At 35.4% G+C, this 18,873-nt stretch overlaps 1 protein-coding gene across 1 annotated transcript in view; it reads right to left on the bottom strand.

The window, feature by feature from the left end:
• The window catches only part of LOC145692684 (uncharacterized), a 279,895-nt gene that overhangs the window by 100,535 nt on the left and 160,487 nt on the right, over positions 1-18,873 (bottom strand). Inside the window, exons 33-35 of the mRNA XM_081768066.1 lie at positions 13,989-14,060; positions 5,776-5,925; positions 4,303-4,365 (exon numbers count right to left, since the gene is read on the bottom strand). Of these exons, the coding sequence (XP_081624192.1) occupies positions 4,303-4,365; positions 5,776-5,925; positions 13,989-14,060 (285 nt within the window). The remainder of the gene's footprint in view (positions 1-4,302; positions 4,366-5,775; positions 5,926-13,988; positions 14,061-18,873) is intronic.

Raw genomic sequence — 18,873 nt, 5'->3', positions numbered from 1 at the left:
GAACTTCCCTAGTGCTCTCAGTAGCGTCGTGGCAGTGGTTGAAGATGGACGTTCCTATTCCAGCTCCCGCCGTGTGTAAAGTAAAGCAGTGATAAAGTTTTTGAATGCACAGGGCATAGCACCAAACGAAATCCATCGTTAGCTGTGCCAGGTCCATCGACCTAACGGCATGAGCAACCAGTTCCTGCAGACTTTCCGCTTCTTACTGCACACTTCTGTCACGGAGTGCCTGTTGATCAAGAAGTTTTGTGTTGAAGCAACTGACCCTAGAGCACAAAGCAAGGAGCACAGGATCAGCATTGACATTTTTTGCAACGATACAGCTGACGATGGATTTCAACCGAGGCTATGCCCTTTGCATTCAAAAACTTTATCACTACTCGCACTTCACACACGGCGGGAGCTGGAATGGGAACGCCAATCTTCAATCACTGTCACGACGCTACTGAGAGAATTAGGGAAGTTCTGCTGGCACATGCGCCATTTAGGACCTTACTCTCTCACGTACACGCAGTCGCTTTGCGCAACACACGATTTCCTAGCTATGGGACTCGTGGGAAACTTACTTTCTGGATGCGCCTGGTATGTAAGATATTATCATCTTTTATTCCAGTATTCAAACATTACTTAGAAATTGAGTTTAAAAGAATAAGTAAATGTCAGCTCATTTCAAACATCCTAGTCATTACTAATTACTTCAACGAAAACAATCTATAAACATCATAAATGCTATGATTGGCAGACCACTCTCTTCGAATGAGAAGTTCAAGGTACTACAGTCCTGTCAACATGTCATCTTGATGCATCAATTATTAGATTAAATGACAGTCACTAAATATATTTTCCTCCTTTTCCCCGTTTTTCTTTTAAATACATGTTGTCCTACCCTTCAGAATACAGTTTCTTCTTGGTTTATATCATTAGTACTTTCTCTCTTTATTATAAACGTAACCAAGAAAGTTTTGTGGCTTTTTCACCCACCACATTCGAACATCGATATGTCAACTAATACGTACCTGGAAGATCAAAAATAGTCCCCATGAACATCTGCAACCTTTCGCCAACGTTCTGAAAGCCCATGTATTCCATCACCGTAGAAATTGGTGGGTGGTAAAGCGAAGAAGGTATCAAGTGCATTTTGCACCTATATTAGGGATTTGAACTAGCGTCCTCTAAACTGATTGTCCAAGGAATGGAATAGGCAATAATCGGACGGTGCAATGTCCGAGGAGTATGGCGGATGCAATAGTGTTTCCCATCCAAGGTGTAGAATGGTGTCATCCTAGAAAAGTGGGGCTTAGCGTTGTAATGTAACAGGAGGATCCTTTTGTGATTCAGAAGAGCTAGCTCCAAAATTTGAGTTTTTCTTTAACACGGCTCAACTGCTGACAGAACAGAGTTGCATTGATGCTCTAACCATCTGGTAGCAGTTCCTGATGCACGATGCCGTGAGCAGTCCACCAAACACATAGGAGGAACTTTTTCTGGCGCAGTTCTGGTTTCGGCCATTTTAGAACCGGTTCATGGGATGTTGACCAATGATGACGGTGCCGTGGAGCTTTGTACAGGACCCACTTCTCATCACATGTCAACATCCTATCCACAAGTGGCTCCTTCCTCAGACGAGACAGCAAAGAAACACAGGTGTCTGCTTGCGTTGCCTTCTGGCCCGGAGTCAAATCATGTGGGACCCATTGACCCAACTTGTAGTGCTTCCAAGTTGATGGAGGTGATGCCAAATGGTTCCTCCACTCACACTGAATTATAGTCCCAGTTCTTCAGATATTTGGCCACTTTTCGCCTCAATTGCTGCCTGAAGATCTTCATTTTGTGCATGTGTTGGTCTTCCGGCACATGGTGCGTCTTCGAGTGTTTCGTCACCGTCCTGAAACTTGTTAAACCACCGCTGCACTGTCCGCTTAATCACGACACCCTCACCAAAGGTCTGGCATATCTTCCGCCTCGCTGCAGCGGCTTTCGACCGCAGTTTGAACTCGAACAGCATACATGTCCTTATGACGCTCTGTGTAGGTTCCATGTTCACTCTGTCCTTACGCAAGTTCACGATGTAAGTGAACTGCCACAACCAGGCAGTATGTTGGATATACCCACATCAAGAACTGATCTTCGCCTTATCTCCATTCACATTCAATTCACGGTGTGAGGGCCAATTGAACATAGACCGCCACAAAAAACGACATAACTTTCTTGGTTATCTTTATATGTCATTATCAGTTGTTCTGAAAGATCAGTCAGAGTTCTGGTAAGTATCGATTAATACAGGTGTATGTTACAACGTTAACAATGGGTGTTTCTTCGTTGAACACATGTTTTGTGCGGGTGACAAGTATAGAGAACATGTGAAACACTATTCATTGAAAAGAGGTTCAGCAATATAGTCGGACAGTACCAACATCGTCCTAAAACTATTAAAATACTGAAGAATACTATCACATATAAAATGCATACTGTTAATCAATCATCAATTTTTATTTTGAGTGTTGGCAAAAGTGCTTAAAAGGAATGGCTTATTCTTGTTATACATACTTTATAAGCAGAGTGTAATTGTGTTATACAAATGTTCGTGTGTATCAGATGAGTTTCGGGAGTCTTCGGTTCCGACCACAACCCGAATTCATTGGTATTGTCTCGTGATGTTAAACAAAAGGCGCCATTTGTTTGTATGAATTTGGGTGCTATTAATATGGTTATGTTAAAACGTGGACTTATGCTGGAGGAGAACGGGCCAGGTAGAAGACATGTATGTGAAAATACAAATAAAACCTGTGCATAGGACTTCCTCTGCTTAAAATGTCACGTGTGAGTGAACTCCTCAAAAAGAAGAGGATCGCTACAAATCACTTCTCCATTGGGGAAATTTTTAGAGAAGACAACTCCTAGTGATAGTAGAGGTATTTATGCAGATAAAATTCCCAAATCCAGTATTTGCAGTATGAACAAGGTAAGAAACTGTTTTTTCCTAATTATTACTAGAACATTATGTTGGCATCGGAAGGCGTATTCTATAACACCGAGGAAACTGCTAATTCAAAAGAGGAAGCATTGAACAGCCGTGAATGAACACGTACCTTAAGTCTTTTATAGTTAATATTGATAGATTGACTGCGAATTACAGTGGCTCATTTCCAACAGTGCTTTCAAGCTAGGATAAACGGTTTTCAACATTTACTGTGGTGGAGTGGTTCTGCTTATCTCTTTGCCATGATCCACTACGAAATTTCTATCAGCGAAGAGCTTATCTGAAATACTATTTTACACTAGAAACAATCAAAAATAAAACACAGGAAATAATTTTAGAAGGGAGTTAATCACATCATAATTCAAATGTATCATTTCTCAGCACTTGAATGGTACTTCGAAACAAATTTATTTAAAGAATATATATATATATATATATATATATATATATATATATATATATATATATATATATATATATATATTGTTGTTGTTGTTGTTGTTTCTATTCCAATGTAAGTCTTATTTCTGTCTCCTATGGAATCTAGTTGAAACTTGCTGATGAACTTTTAATCAACCAACGAACCATTTTTCAAATGTATGCGCCTACCTGGTCTTAAGAAAACACATCTAATCTGTAATGTTAAGTAAACTAAAAAGGATTTCACTGTAAGTTTCTTTCTTTATCTCCATTTTAACATTACTATACAGTAAATATACAGGGTGTTTTAAAACAACATCGACAACGTTTGGGAAATGATTCCAGAAACCAAGATCAGGCAAAAAGTATAGACCAACCTGGGTGCACAAATGATTCCTTTCGGAGTTATAAACTGCCGAAAACAAAACAAAACAAAACTTTAAAGGTCCATACCTCCAAATCTATGGAAGCTACCATGGTCGGGTCAAGACTTTATTTAGGAACTATTATATGCGCTATCCAAAAATACATGTTTCAGACTCCTAAGGTACTCACACAACAATTTTTATAGAGGAGGATTGTCTACGGGTATATAATTTAAAATAAGCATCAACTACTTCTATCAAAATTGTTGCGAAAGTACCATAGGATACTGAAACATAGATGTTAGGATAGGACACATACTAGTTCCCAAATAAAGTCTTGACCCGAGTACAGTAGGTCCCATAATATTGGAGCTATGGACCTTTAAAGTTCATTTTTTTATGTTTTCGGCAGCCTATAATCTCGAAAGGAAGCATTTGTGCACCCAAGTTGGTTTATACTTTTCGTCTTATCTTGGTGTCAAGAATCACCTCCCAAATGTTGTCGATATTGTTTTGAAACTCCCTGTATAAACTTACCTATTGAACGTTTCTTTCTAGTCTTTCCTTTATCAGAAGATTTCCCTTTGCTTTCCTCTTTTTCTGAAAATATTCATGAATGTTGATTAGTAGTTAATTAGTACAGCTGTTTTACATTCTAGGACTTTTTTTATCAGTGACAATATTTTCTCACTCGTTCTACGTACTATTCTTCTACCAATATAAAATTCTTGAACATTTTCCGCCTTATGCAGAGTCGTTTTGACGTATGATTAGCGTCATACTAATGGTCTGACTATTGCAGGAAACGTATGTTAGTCGAACTCTTTAGTATGGTACTAATCACGTGTCAAAACGACTCTGCATAAGGCCCATTAACTCTAATGATTCTTAATTAAATTGGATGTACCTCTAATCTTTGTTTTTTAGCACTAACGTTCATCTACATATGTGCATAGACTGGTTTGCATACCACAGTGGAATACGTTCAGGTATTGGTTAGCATGTATGTTGTTTAGTTGCAATTTTGTTTGGCTTTACAAATAAGACCTAAACCTTTCGTAATAAAACGAAGTTAAGTGTTTTAGTTTCACATTCTACACTTATGCTGTGTAAACCAAAGAAGGCAGTGATGATGAGAATGTATAAACGATGAAATGAAGAAACAGGGAAGACACAAGAGAAGACCAAGAAATCTCATGCGCATTGTGTTTGTTCACAATAAATCCCAAGTAGTACGAGCTGGGATTAAACCAGGAATCCCAAGCACCAGAAATCAACGCTCTACAACTGAGCCATCGCTGCCTTCCTCATAATTGTGCTACATAAACAAGTCTGTATTATCATTCTACTTTCAGATTTCTGTAATTCCTTAATTTTATACTTTCAAGCTTTCGACTCTCTCCTGGAGTCTTGGTCACGGAGGTTAAAACAGGAAGAAAATGAATAGAAACATCAAGGAATAAAAAGGAACGGGCTTACTTTTTGTACAACACACCTCTTCCCTTGGTAAGTCCGTTCCTTTTTATTCCTTGATGTTTCTATTCATTTTCTTCCTGTTTTTAACCTCCGTGACCAAGACTCCCGGAGAGAGTCGAAAGCTTGGAAGTATAAAATTCAGGAATTACAGAAATCTTTAAGTAGAATGATAGTTAGAGTTCCTGAGCGTGGTTTTCCAATGTTTCAAGTCTGTATTAGTATACAGAGTGGCCCTGAAGTAAGTAGACAGTTCTACATTGATATTTTAATTTATTAAGATAATGAATTGATTTACTTCGGTGTATTCCGAGTTTAAGGCATAAGTCAAAAGGAATTAAGAACAAATAATGAAGAAACTAAGCTAATACCTGTATGGATAACAATAAATACATGATATAAAATGTCATGACTGATCAGTACTGAACTGTATACCTACTTTTCGGCCACTCTGTATAAATGAGAGTATTCAAGCAAATGTGGAAACAGAGTGTTTCATTCTTATATATACTACGAATAAAGTAACAGAGTACTTACGGACATCGTCCATTGTAGAACCATCCTTTTTACCTGCAACTATGGATTGAGTTTCAAGTGTAGGACTCACAACACCAGAAGATGCACCTGCTCCAACTGTCGCAACGTAAGTCATTGGTTCTCCGTAGAATGTAACAGGAACGTCCTCGTCTGTCAAGAAACGAATACAAAGATATCTAAATTCCACAATGTTCTTACTGTTTAATGAATTGAAAAATGTACAAAGATGATATATATCAATCAGTACATATCAGTAAGTTGGGCCAAATGATACGACTGAACGAAAATCCTCATCCTTAATTTCACAGAAGAACGATTTTTTTGCAAACTTAAAAATTTGTAAATCGTGTGATAATCCAGGCTTACTAACGAAGGCGGTGGACAAATCTACTTAAAGGGTGCCCATACAAACTTATATATATATATATATATATATATATATATATATATGGGCGCCATTTTATGTATTAAAATCACCAAAGATGTTTTAATAACGTAAGTAGCTGAACTATGAAAACCTCTTTATTAAAGACGCATTTTCTTTTTTTTTTTAGTTCTAGTAATAAAATTTTTGTGAAGCTAAATACACCAACAAATCACAATATAGCTATATTCTAAAAGTACAACAGGTACTGATTATCCGAACATTGCTCTAAAATACACAGGAACAGTCAATGTGCGCGGATATGTGGATGCGTATTAAGACTGTGTAATCTACGATTCTGTAAAAATCGTAAATTAGAAACAGAGGATACTTTATAAATATAGTATTTCATGAATGTATCAGACGTTTGATTGTCGAAACTATTCTTGGTTTCTGGCAACGTAATTTATACATAATTTTTGAAAAAGTGATTATACTCTTTATTTGTTTCCTACTAATAGCAAATGTATGAATTTATGTACCTAGCAAAACATAACATACGTATATAGAAGAAAGAAAAACATTTTTCTATAATGTGATGTTTCACAGGGCACCTTGTATAAAGAGCTGACTGTATTGTTCACAGATTCTTTACCAACAGCCACTATACGAATTTATCAGAAAACTAGAATACAGAAGAACAACTAAAACTGCTTATCTATAATGTGATGTTCGATAGCGCGCTCTATATAAAGAACGCACTGTACCTTTCACGGGTTCTTTATCAATAATAACTGTAGGAATTTATTATAAAAAGTGGTACCTTTATATTTTGTAGGGCGCATCGGGACATATCCCGGTGGGCCAGGCCATGCCTATGATAACTGCGCCATCTACTAAGCTTAAACTGATATTGAAGTATAGTCTCGCCAGGCTTTTTATTCTAAAACTAACAAGACCATAGTATATAATGTGCAGTTAATGACACATAACGCAAAACTATTTGTAACTCCTAAACTTTATATATTTTAAACATCCCGAAATTATTGTAAATATTTTAATTTATATAAAACTGTTTGGAAACAATTAAAGGCTGGCTGTAGTACAAAATACCAAATGTCTTAATTGAATGAATTAGGTGAGGGTTGCTTCCAAAATCTAATGCGGTTTATTGAAATAAGCCCAAAACTTACTTTATTCTACCAGACATGCACGTGGAAATAACAGACAAGGAAATATGAAATGCATGCTGATTGCATTCCGCAGTTTTATATATAAAAGGACTACCTACGTCCACTCAACGTACTCGTCAAGTCTATACCTACTCCCTGGACTTCCCATTCACCTACAAGTTACGTAAGTCAAGAAGAGGTGTATCCTTCGAGGTTTTCTTCAGCTATCACAGGGATCACAATGTAAGTAGCTTTTCATATTAACTTTTTCTGATAGTTTCAGATTCCTTGTTTCGCGTCTCAAGTACAGCCTTTATATACGTTATAAGAGCACGTAACAAAATTAAAATCTCTCTTATCACTCAATTGTCAATATTCAGCTCTCGCAATATTCTGTGAGATACCAACATAAGATTTAGATAGACAGAAAACCTACAATCAAGGGTTCGATCCCCAGTTTAGACTCCAGTATGTAGTATTCTTCACAAAATAACAATATATCGATCAATAGATGGTAATGAGTACAACAAACATGCTTGGAATTTGTTTTTAAGAAAAGTTTTTAAAAAATCTAACTTTATGTCGTTAAAATTATATCGTTGATTGTCAGGTTGATACAGTTGATAGTTTATATTCTGAAAGAATAGCTTATTTATTTATATTCTCTATCTGAAAAATAGCCAAAGAAGCATTCAACAAGAAAAGATCACTCTTCACTAGCAGGCTTAGTATGGACTAAGGAAGAAGCTGGCCAAGTGCTATATATGGAGCATTAGACTGTATGGTTCAAAGACTTAGACATTACGTAAGTTAGAGAAGAAATATTGAGATAGCTTCGAAATATGGTGTTGGAGGAAGATGAAGAAGATAAAATGGACAGAGATAGTAATAAACCAAAGTGATTTAAAAAGGATAGGAGAGAAGAGGACGATTTTATTTAGCATCCTTCGTAGGAAAACCAATTGGATTCGACAGATCTTGCGAAGAAAATGTCTTCTTCATACTGCCATAGAAGGAAAGCGAGAAATAGGAAGAAGAACACAAATGATCGATGATTTGAAAAATAGAAGAAAATATTGGGAGTTAAAAGAGGAAGCTGAAGATAGAGAAACGTGGAAGAAACATTTCCAGGCCCAAATCTTAAATTTAAAAATAAATAAATAAAAAAGGAAATGGCCTGGAATTTATATGTTAGGGACCATTCCGAATTTGCCTGGTCTGAATGAGGAAAATCTAGAAAAAACATCACTCAAGGTAGCTGGCCGGAAAAAAAAAAGCTGTTACACCTTTTCCACCAATATCCCCACCGGGAATCGAACCCGGAACAAATAAAATAAACAAAACATGGATAGAATACCAAAAATGAAATTATTTAATAAAGGCAATCTGAGTTTCATACCTAATATTGAAAGGAATCGAATATAATATTTCTATTAATAGGTGTTGTGCAACATTGTATTCAGAAACCATTCAAGTTAAAAGTTTGAATTATATCAAGATATGAAAAAGAAAGACAATATATAATTACTGAGTATCATTCTCAAAGGTTTGATATACACTCAAATGTTTTGGAGTATTGTATTTATCACAAAAGACACCAGAAGTAACACATAAAGACTGTAGCATTTCAATTTCAATTCATTAAAGACTGAGTTAAGGCTTGTGAATTATCTTCCATTCAGTTTACTACATAATTACATCGTGAACAACAACACATAAAAATCAAACAGAAAGGGAAAAAGAAAAAAATACCAAGTATGGCAAGAACATTGAAAAGAGAACATAATTAAAATAAAACATTTAAAAATACAAAGTAAAAAATAATAATAAGAGTAATGACCATGTGTTAGAATACACAAAGAAATAAGTATTGATTTAGTTAGTCGTGCTGGTAAGTTTAAAATAAGAAGTAATTTTTGGTTTCATTTTTAAACATGGCTATCGAGAATGATTATCGAATATCTTCTGGAAGATCATTCCCGAATTTCATGGCATTTCCCCAATAAATGCATTAGATACAGTACTAGATTTATGCCTCGGCAGAAAAACTAGTGACGTTTCGTTTCTCCTGGTTTTGCGTTGATGAGATTCGTACTGGTATTGAAAACATACCATTAGGTACTCTGCTTTTTTTACTAATTAATATCTTAAATAAAGTTGAAAGTATGTAATATCTAAGTCTTATCTTCAGTTCCATAAACTTCAGTTTTCCAAAGTAGCTAGTTAAATGATCTGATTATTTCAATTTAAATATATAACGGACTCAAGCGTTTTGAACTCTTTGCAGTCTATAGACTGTCGCTCAAATCTAAATAAACCGTATTCTAGAAAGCTCTTAGCTTTCCACTAATTTCTTTTTTATGGCGATCGGTAGAATTTCTTTTAGTCTACATAGGGAATGAAGAGAGGAGAAAACTTTCTGCATATATAATCAACGTAACTTTCTCTGCTCCAATGTTTATCAAAAAAGTTTTTTTTTTTTTTTTTTATGAACAACAGACTATTTGATGGATATGCTGAGATAAAGTTGGACGATGATATTTTGCACGGCTATAGCTTTGGGAAGATCATAAGTATATAATAAGTAAAAGAGAGGACCAAGTACTGTACCTTGTGGTACCCCTTGTTGTAAATATATAGAGATGAACCTTCATCTGTCGTTACTGCTTGTTTAATACTGCATTTCGTATAATAATATCTCATCTATTCATTTAGTGTTAACAAACAAAGTTCTACGTAGTACAAATGTTAAATATTGTTTCAAAACAATGAATGGTGCCAGGAAATAAACGAAGAAAGTCAAACATACATTCAAAGAAAAAATTTCAGACTATTTCAAGTAGAACTGAGGAAAAATTGCAAATTCTTATGCAGAATGATTGATCGAGATTTATGATAGCAATCTTTAGATTACAATGGAAAAATGTGAAGTGTATATCTGTGCCTTCCAGTTATTTTAGCCTGGACAGTATATTTTACCCTTAATAGGCCCCGTCACTGCGAAATTAAAATACTGCTAATTTTACAGTAATTATGTGATATCTTCAAACAGACAAAAGATAATCGAAAAGTGGAACAAGAACTCCCTAGACAATATTATTTTACATGAGATATGTATTTCACGATTCACTTATCTGCTTTGGATTTCCAGCTATTTAGAAAATCGGCATTTATTTTTACATTTCTAAATGGCTGCAAACGGAAAGCTACTAGGTGATTCGTGATAACGGTGCCTCATGTAAAATAATATTGGGTAATATGCATAAAAGTGAGATCTTACTCTTTGCTCAAGGTTTTGAGATTAATCTCAAGGTTGTATGCATAAAAAGCGAGACAACGTGACGTCATTTGAGTTTAATCTCAGGTACCTGACTAAATGTTCGGAACTGATGAATCAAACTGTGATTTCTCACTTTTCGTATGCATAAAGTTGAGTATAATCTCAACTAGCTGAGATTAATCTCCAAATTTTGTGAACCACCTCAGTACCTAGTTCACTTGTCTCACAGTGTGTTAGAGTGGGTCGAAATGGCTGAATGTGTAGCCAAGAAGAAAAGTGTACAAAGTTCAAAGAGACTCTGATGTGCATGACTATAAAAGTCTATATAGGTTTGAAAAACAAAATGTACAATGGATGGCACAGCGTTTGCTTGGGAATTTACTGGAAACCAGAGATGGGGCTCTGAATAATGAGAAGAAGAGAGTTTATTGCTCTCACGTCGCACTCTCAATGATTAAAAAAATACAATAAATAAAGAAAAACATGTTAAAAATAGTGGCCCCGCTTAGCGTAGTCCTGACGCTCTCGCTTTCGGTGCGAGCGATCCCGGATTTGATTCCCGGTAGAGGCACTCGGTGGACAAAGTGGAAAAGCGTTTTCAGGCCAGAAATCCTGAATGAGGTTTTCCTGGGTTTTCTTCATTCACACCAAGAAAATGGCGGGGTTGTACCTAACTTCTAGATCCCAGGCCGCTTCCTTCCTTCCCTTTTCCCGGATAGTGTGCTCGCCGAGGGACGTCATGTACGTGACAAGCTAAGCGGCCTTCGATGCCGAAAGCTCAAAAATCTAAAATCGTAAATCCTAAATGTTAAAAAATAAATATAATAAATAAATATTGTGATGTACGGAGGAACCACTTCTTGTTCTGTAGTAATTCATAGTGGACTCCATTTTAGGGTCACTGGCGCCCCGTCTAGTTCCGATTTCAGCATGTTCGCTCTAATACTCGCTATGTGTGAATACATGTAACCTTTCATGAGGAACAAGATAGGACTTCAACATTTTTTCCTATTTCTTATAATTTGTGAGCTAATCGATTTTTTCTGCTTATTTAAAAACTTTAATTCCCGTTCTTTAAGCTCTTGTAGAAGTTTTCGAGAAACCAAGATTGCCATTTCTTTTTCAAAATCCGCGAAAACCCGAAACACCGTTGAGTGCTGCCCTCATCGGTGGTCTAGTGGCCAGCACGTGCGCCTTTGGTGTACGGGGTCACGGGTTCGATTACCGGCGAGAGAGCCTTTGAAATTTTAACTGTCCTCGTTGTTTCTGTGTTCGTGTCTTTGTCGTTAAGGAAGTTACTGGAAAAACTGTAGTCTGTACAGTGAAGTAAAAATATTGTAAAATAAAGAAATAAGTTACTGCTACTTGTTCGGTGAATCAGTAAACTTTTAAAAAAAAGTGGTAGACTGCTTATCTCTAGTGCTTGGGGTCCTTGGTTTGATTCCCGGCCATCGTGTCCGTGTATTTTCTAGGGATATTCCCATTTCTTTGCATTTTCTCATTCTACTAACTCTTCCATAATAATTCATTTGCTTTAATCATCATCTTCCTTAGTCTCAATGGTATAATAGTGATACGTTAAACTGTCACAACTGTCACATTTCGTTTTTTTTTTTTTTTTTTATTATTATTATTGTTGCTTGAGTTAGAACTTCCGTTTTGTTTCTCTATCACAAATTAAAAAGTATTCCCAAATTGGTTCCTCAAAATTGAAACAAGACTTATGGCCGTATAGTACAAAGAACTTGGTCGTCACTGTTTTACATGCTGGAATATTCAAACGAAAGTAGCCGTACTATAATCCAGTAGTTCTCAAAGAGAGGTTCGCGGATCCCTCGGCTTCATGGGACCTAGCCAGGAGGTCCGCGACGCCTAAAAAGTGAAATGTGTTTAATAAAATAGAATTCACAGCTGTTACGCAAGAAGTATTTTTTCAGTTACGAAAAAAAAAAACAATTAGAAATTGTATCTACGTTGTAGGTTTAAATGTTTTCCTACTTTACTAAATTTCTGCCCTGAAGCTGGTCAACCGTTATACAGGACTATTCAAGTGAGAGAAGTTCCTACTTTGTTAGGGCATTTTTTCAAAAGCAGTTGTACATTAACTGCACGACTCCTTGGAATTTCATGGATTTCATCTTCAAGTGGCGGAACCAATTTCAGATTCTTTTTAAAGAAAAAGAAATAAATGTTAGTCATTTCTATGTTTATAAACATGAAGCCTCTCCTCAGTTCTGGGATTTCTAAGAAAAAAAAAGTTTGCGTGTGTACTTCGAGTAGATAGCATTGTCTAAAAAGGCATTACAACTTTTGATGCCTTTCCCTACCACTTACTTATGTGAGCAAACCTTTTCTGCCCTTTGCAGTATTGAAACTTGAAAGTGAAATCGTCTTAATGTGGAATCGGACATAAGATTGATGGTGCCAAAAAATTATTCCCGAGTTCAACGCAGTTATGGAGCAACACAAAGAATTTCATTCCTCATGTTAGTGACCCCCTAATTTGAGAACGTTGTTTCTCAAGTAGATTTCCTTTTTTTAAAAAAAAAAAAATTCAAAGTCAATCTTGAAAGTTACTGTATTTTGAATTGAAATTTCGTTCAGTAGGAAACAATCATTTATCTTTAGAATAAGTTACTTATTGCATTATATTTCTTGATCTTTTTCTTGTCGGTGGTGATATTAATTAGTGTATGTTTAATATAATATGAAATTTCAGATAGTATTGCAAAGGTGTCCGCAGATCACTTCCCGAATGAACAACGATCCGCACTTTCGGAAAGTTTGAGCATCACTAGTGATCTAATCCAAGAGAAGAAAAAGTCGTGCTTTTGTGTTGGATAAATAACACTACTGATTTTAATTTTACTGACATGCTTTCACTTGCTACACACCTGTGAATTCCTGATTTAGAAAACGGAATGAAATAAACATCGCATTCTTTACGTCATTTCTGTATGAAACGTCATCAAAGGCAAGTTCACATGAGACGGAACTGCCTGTCACAGTGAGAACAATCTCATTTTTTATTCGTTCGTTTTATGTGTACGAATTACGACTAAGAACTCACTTGTAGATTAATCTCGTTCAAGAGCTGAGATTATAATCACTAGTTCTTAGTCATTTTTATGCATATCACCCATTGTCTAGCTCACTCTTGTTTCATATTTCGATTATCTTTTATCTATGATATTTGACGATATTGCATAATTACTGTAAAGTTAGCGGTATTTTAATTTGGCAATAATTAGGTCTCTTAATAACTATGATTTCTATTTTAGTGAAATGAACAACGACGCCAAAGAATTATTTAAAAAATCAAAGCATTTCAAGCATTTCCAGCAAAGCATTTCAAGGTTTTAGAAATTAGAAACAGAGAAGCAATGTTTTAACTCACCCGTATCATACACCAACTCATAGTCCAAATAATCTTCTGGTAAGTAATAGTAATAATAGTAGTAGTAATCATCTGAAATGATTGAAAGAGGAAACTTGATTTATTCATGTTTCCTTTATAAAAATATGTAATTTATTCTACTTACAAGTTTAGGCTTTCATTATAAGAAATATGTAATTTATTCTACTTACAAGATTAGGTTTTCTTTATAAAAATATGTAATTTATTCTACTTACAAGTTTAGGCTTTCTTTATCAAAATATGTAATTTATTCTACTTACAAGTTTAGGCTTTCTTTATCAGGCTCTCTTTATAACAATATGTAATTTATTCTACTTACAAGTTTAGGCTTTCTTTATCAAAATACGTAATTTATTCTACTTACAAGTTTAGGCTTTCTTTATCAAAATATGTAATTTATTCTACTTACAAGTTTAGGCTTTCTTTATCAAAATATGTAATTTATTCTACTTACAAGATTAGGTTTTCTTTATCAAAATATGTAATTTATTCTACTTACAAGTTTAGGCTTTCTTTATCAAAATATGTAATTTATTCTACTTACAAGTTTAGGCTTTCTTTATCAAAATATGTAATTTATTCTACTTACAAGTTTAGGCTCTCTTTATAACAATATGTAATTTATTCTACTTACAAGTTTAGGCAATTCCTGAATACTACTTGCACTTCCAAGTTTTTTGACTCTCCCCTTGAGTTTTTCTTACTGAGGATAAAAACAGGTGACAAAAGTAAAACCAGCAGCACAAATTGAAGGGAATGCACTGACCAGGTAGAGTAGTGCTGGAGATACTTTGTCAAAACGAAAGATCAACGTTAAATGATTGGCACATGGATTGCGACACGACAGGTTTAATTTACACTTTCTTTTCCTCACTAGTCGTGGAAAGTTCCTAATTCATGTTAATAGGGACTCATGCAGAGCGGACTCCAGTAGGAGGGGAAAGAGTGTGGGAGCGGGGAAACTTTCTGTTTCCTTTCTCATAAGGCTTATACGGCATTGGTACCTGTGCCGCTGAAGGAGGGCGAGCGACACTTTCCCCTGAATCTGCCAATGCATATTGGTATTTTTATTATTATGTCAATGCTGTCCAAATTTTGTAATTAATGCTGCCCAAGCATCCTCTGTCCCAATTTAACTTTTTCTTAAATGTATTAAAAAAATTGAATCTTTTATTCTGTGTTGAGTTCCTTTTAAATCTTTCGATAGACTTGATACCGAACTTTCCGCTTTAGCGTCTCTAATCTGTTCTCTAACACAAAATTTAAGGTTTGTTTTGGCCTTACGTACGTAACGTTCGTGTGTATACCCGATTTCTCACTGGGAGCTATTATAATAACTCTTAATAGTGCAGTAAAACTACCAAAAAGAAAGGAACACATTGGTAACAAGCTGAAAATTGCTACAGGTGTTGGAAATGATGTTCTAAACAACATACTAAAAGTCCCCTGAAATACCACCTGACATTCGCCGCCATATTGGAAAATAGCCGCTGGAAGTGTCAAATGAACAATAACCAGATAAAAATAGCAATATCTTTGCTATGGTTGAACATAAAGAGATAAACTTAATGTCGTTTTATAGAACATCGATAACACAATATTTTTATTCAAAAACAATTTTTTATAAAACGCATACTTTTAAAAATATTTAGCTCTAAATTATAAAATTCTGAAAACTACCATTTAACTGATTTAAAATTTTATTGAACTTAGGAAGTAATTAGTAGCAAGTTAAAATTTGACATAGATGTTGGTAAAGATTATATAAATGACATACTAAAATCCCACAACTTCTTCGTTTACCATATTGGAAAATGTCCAAATGTCCGAAGTAATTAAAAGATAATATTTTATTAAATTAAATAAAGATTATCTGGACCGGGCTAAATACAAATAAATAAATAAATGTATTTGAGAAACTGTAAATGCAGTTGATTCGGATTATGACGTATTTAAGGTTGTCGTCCAACATCTTGGAATCAACTTGTTTATTTTAAACGGCAACATGGTTGTGTGTCATATTAAACAATATCTTCGTTCGAAGAGAAACCTAACGGTAATGTTATTTTTCCAAACCCTGCAACAGTTTTGAAGTTGTGAATGTTATGTGTAGAAATGCTGTGAAATTTGTTCTGCGAAGTTTCGAATTGAAGGATAAAGTAAAACAACATGCTTTGTAACATCTCACATTATGTATTCTTTAATAACCAGGAAACGAGAGAGCTAACACACGTAAGACAATTACGATCACATGACATGTTCAACATGCTTACCGTTCTGTTCAATGCATATCCCTAACCGTGCGAACCAGTGCTTGTGCACTCTGCGAAGCATAATGGGTGATATTTTGTTCATAGGCCATAATCATTCTCCTTTTAAAGTAGCCAATATCATTAATTTTACACTGGTAGACAATAGCTTTAAAGTACCCACAAAGATAGAAATCCAACGGAGTTAGATCGAGGGAACTTGCTGGTCATCCAACTGCTCCATGTCGTCCTATCCGCAACCGGGAAAGTGTTCATTGAGACTTCGATTACATTACGACCATTATGCCTCGGTGCTCCATCTTCTTGCCAATATTGATGAAATCACCCTCCCTCGTTCAACAAAAATGACATAACAGTGTTTTCAAGCACATCTCAATATTGTACAGCATCCAAGGTCTCATCAATGTAAAAAGGTGCAAATTTTTTTTCGTCCCATTTCCACACCACACTTTTACCTTAGTTGAACCTTGCATCTTTGATGCATGTATCAAATTAAGATTTGTATTAACCCAGTACCGAACATTTTGCCCAGTACCTAAAAATCCTGCGGTAAAGTGTTTAAAAAAATCGGCAACAGTTTTGAAGCTGTGAATGGATTTAGGATAGATTATGTTATTATTTAAACTTAAATTTTGTTATGTTTGGTACATTGTATAGACAGTGACTGATTATCTTTACTTTTTCCTTGTAGGTAGGACAAGATGCTAACTAGAGAGAAAAGAATCGAAATGATCCCTTTGGCTGGAGGACGCAGTTCAGCAATAATAACAGCCGTATTCAAAGAGCGACATCCTAATCGCGAGCCGGTTACAGACAGTGCAGTACGAAAACTAATCCGCAAATTCAGGGCAATGTCAAATTTTGATGATTTACCTCGATCAGGACAACCACAAAATGCAACTGATCTAGACACATCAACAGCTGTGTTGAGTGTCTTGGTGAAAAGTCCAACGAAGAGTGTGCGACGCCTATCAAGTGAACATAATGTTAGTATCAAAAGTGTTCAAAGAATATTAGAAAGGGGAAAGTGGCGCCCTTAAAAATTACAGTTGAAACAAAAACTACAGAGGATGATTGTGATAGACCAATGGCATTTTGTAAGTAGGTATTGGCCCAGATAGCTCGTGACCCAGTGTTTCCTGATAACATTGTTTTAGTAATGAAGTGAATTTCTATGTAACAGGTGAGATGAACAACCAAAATGTCCGGTACTAGCCTAATACAAATCTTAATTGGATAGATGCATCAAAGATGCAAGGTGCAGGTAAGGTAATGGTGCGGTGTGAAATATGGGGCGAAAAACTTATTCGACCTGTTTTCATTGATGGGATCTTGGATACAGCACAATATGCATATATGCTTAAAAACACTGTTATGCCACTTTTTCTGAAGGAGGAAGGATGATTTTATCAATATTGGCATCAAGATGGGGTCGTAACGTAATCGATGGCTCAATGAACACTTTCCCGGTTGCTGGATAGATCGACATGGAGCAGTTGGGTGGCCAGCAAGGTCTCCCGATCTAACTCCGTTGGATTTCTGTCTTTGTGGGTACTTTAAGGCTATTGTCTACCAGTGTGAAATTGATTATATTGGCTGCCTTAAAAGGTGAATGATTATGGCCTGTGAACAAATATCACCCACTATGCTTCGCAGAGTGCACAAGCATTGAATAGATATGCATTGAATAAAACGGTGAGCATGTTGAACATGTCATGGGATCGTAATTGTCTTACGTGTGTTAGCTCTCTCGTTTCCTGGTTATTAAAGAATATGTAATGTGAGATGTTACAAAGCATGTTTTTTTACTTTATCCTTCAATTCGGAACTTCGCACAACATATTTCACAGCATTTCACACATGGCATATCCTAAATCTATTCGCAAATTCAAAATTGTTGCACAATTTGGAAAAATAACCTTACCGTTAGGATTCTCTTCGAACGAGGATGTTGTTTTGTGTGTCACACGATTGTGTTGCCATTTAAAATAAACAAGTTGATTCCAAAATGTCGGACGACAACCTTAAACACATCATAATGATTTGCCCCTGTCACCAACATTGATCGCAATTGACTCCGAATCGACTGCATTTACAGTTTCTCAAATATTTAATCCGGTCCAGATTTTGTATTTCACTTAACAAAATATTATCTTTTAATTACTTCGGACATTTGGACATTTTCCAATATGGCAAACGAAGAAGTTGTGGGATTTTAGTATGTCATTTATATAATCTTTACCAACATGTATGTCAAATTTTAACTTGCTACTAATTACTTCCTAAGTTCAATAAAATTTTAAATCAGTTAAACGGTAGTTTTCGGAATTTTATAATTTAGAGCTAAATATTTCTAAAAGTATGCGTTTTATGCAAAATTGTTTCTCTATATAAAATATTGTGTTATCTATGTTCTATAAAACGACGCTAAGTTTACCTCTTTATGTTCAACCATAGCGAAGATATTGGTATTTTATTTTTATATTTTTCATTTGACACTTCCAGCGGCCATTTTCCAATATGGCGGTGAAGGTCACGTGGCATTTCAGGGGACTTTTAGTATGTTGTTTAGAACATCATTCCCTACACCTGTA

This window comes from Thermobia domestica, chromosome 8, assembly GCF_964235325.1.
Source record: "Thermobia domestica chromosome 8, izTheDome1.hap1.1, whole genome shotgun sequence".
NCBI lineage: Eukaryota > Metazoa > Arthropoda > Insecta > Zygentoma > Lepismatidae > Thermobia > Thermobia domestica.
The sequence above is the reverse complement of the archived record's forward strand: the minus strand, read 5'-3'. Positions and strand labels throughout refer to the sequence as shown.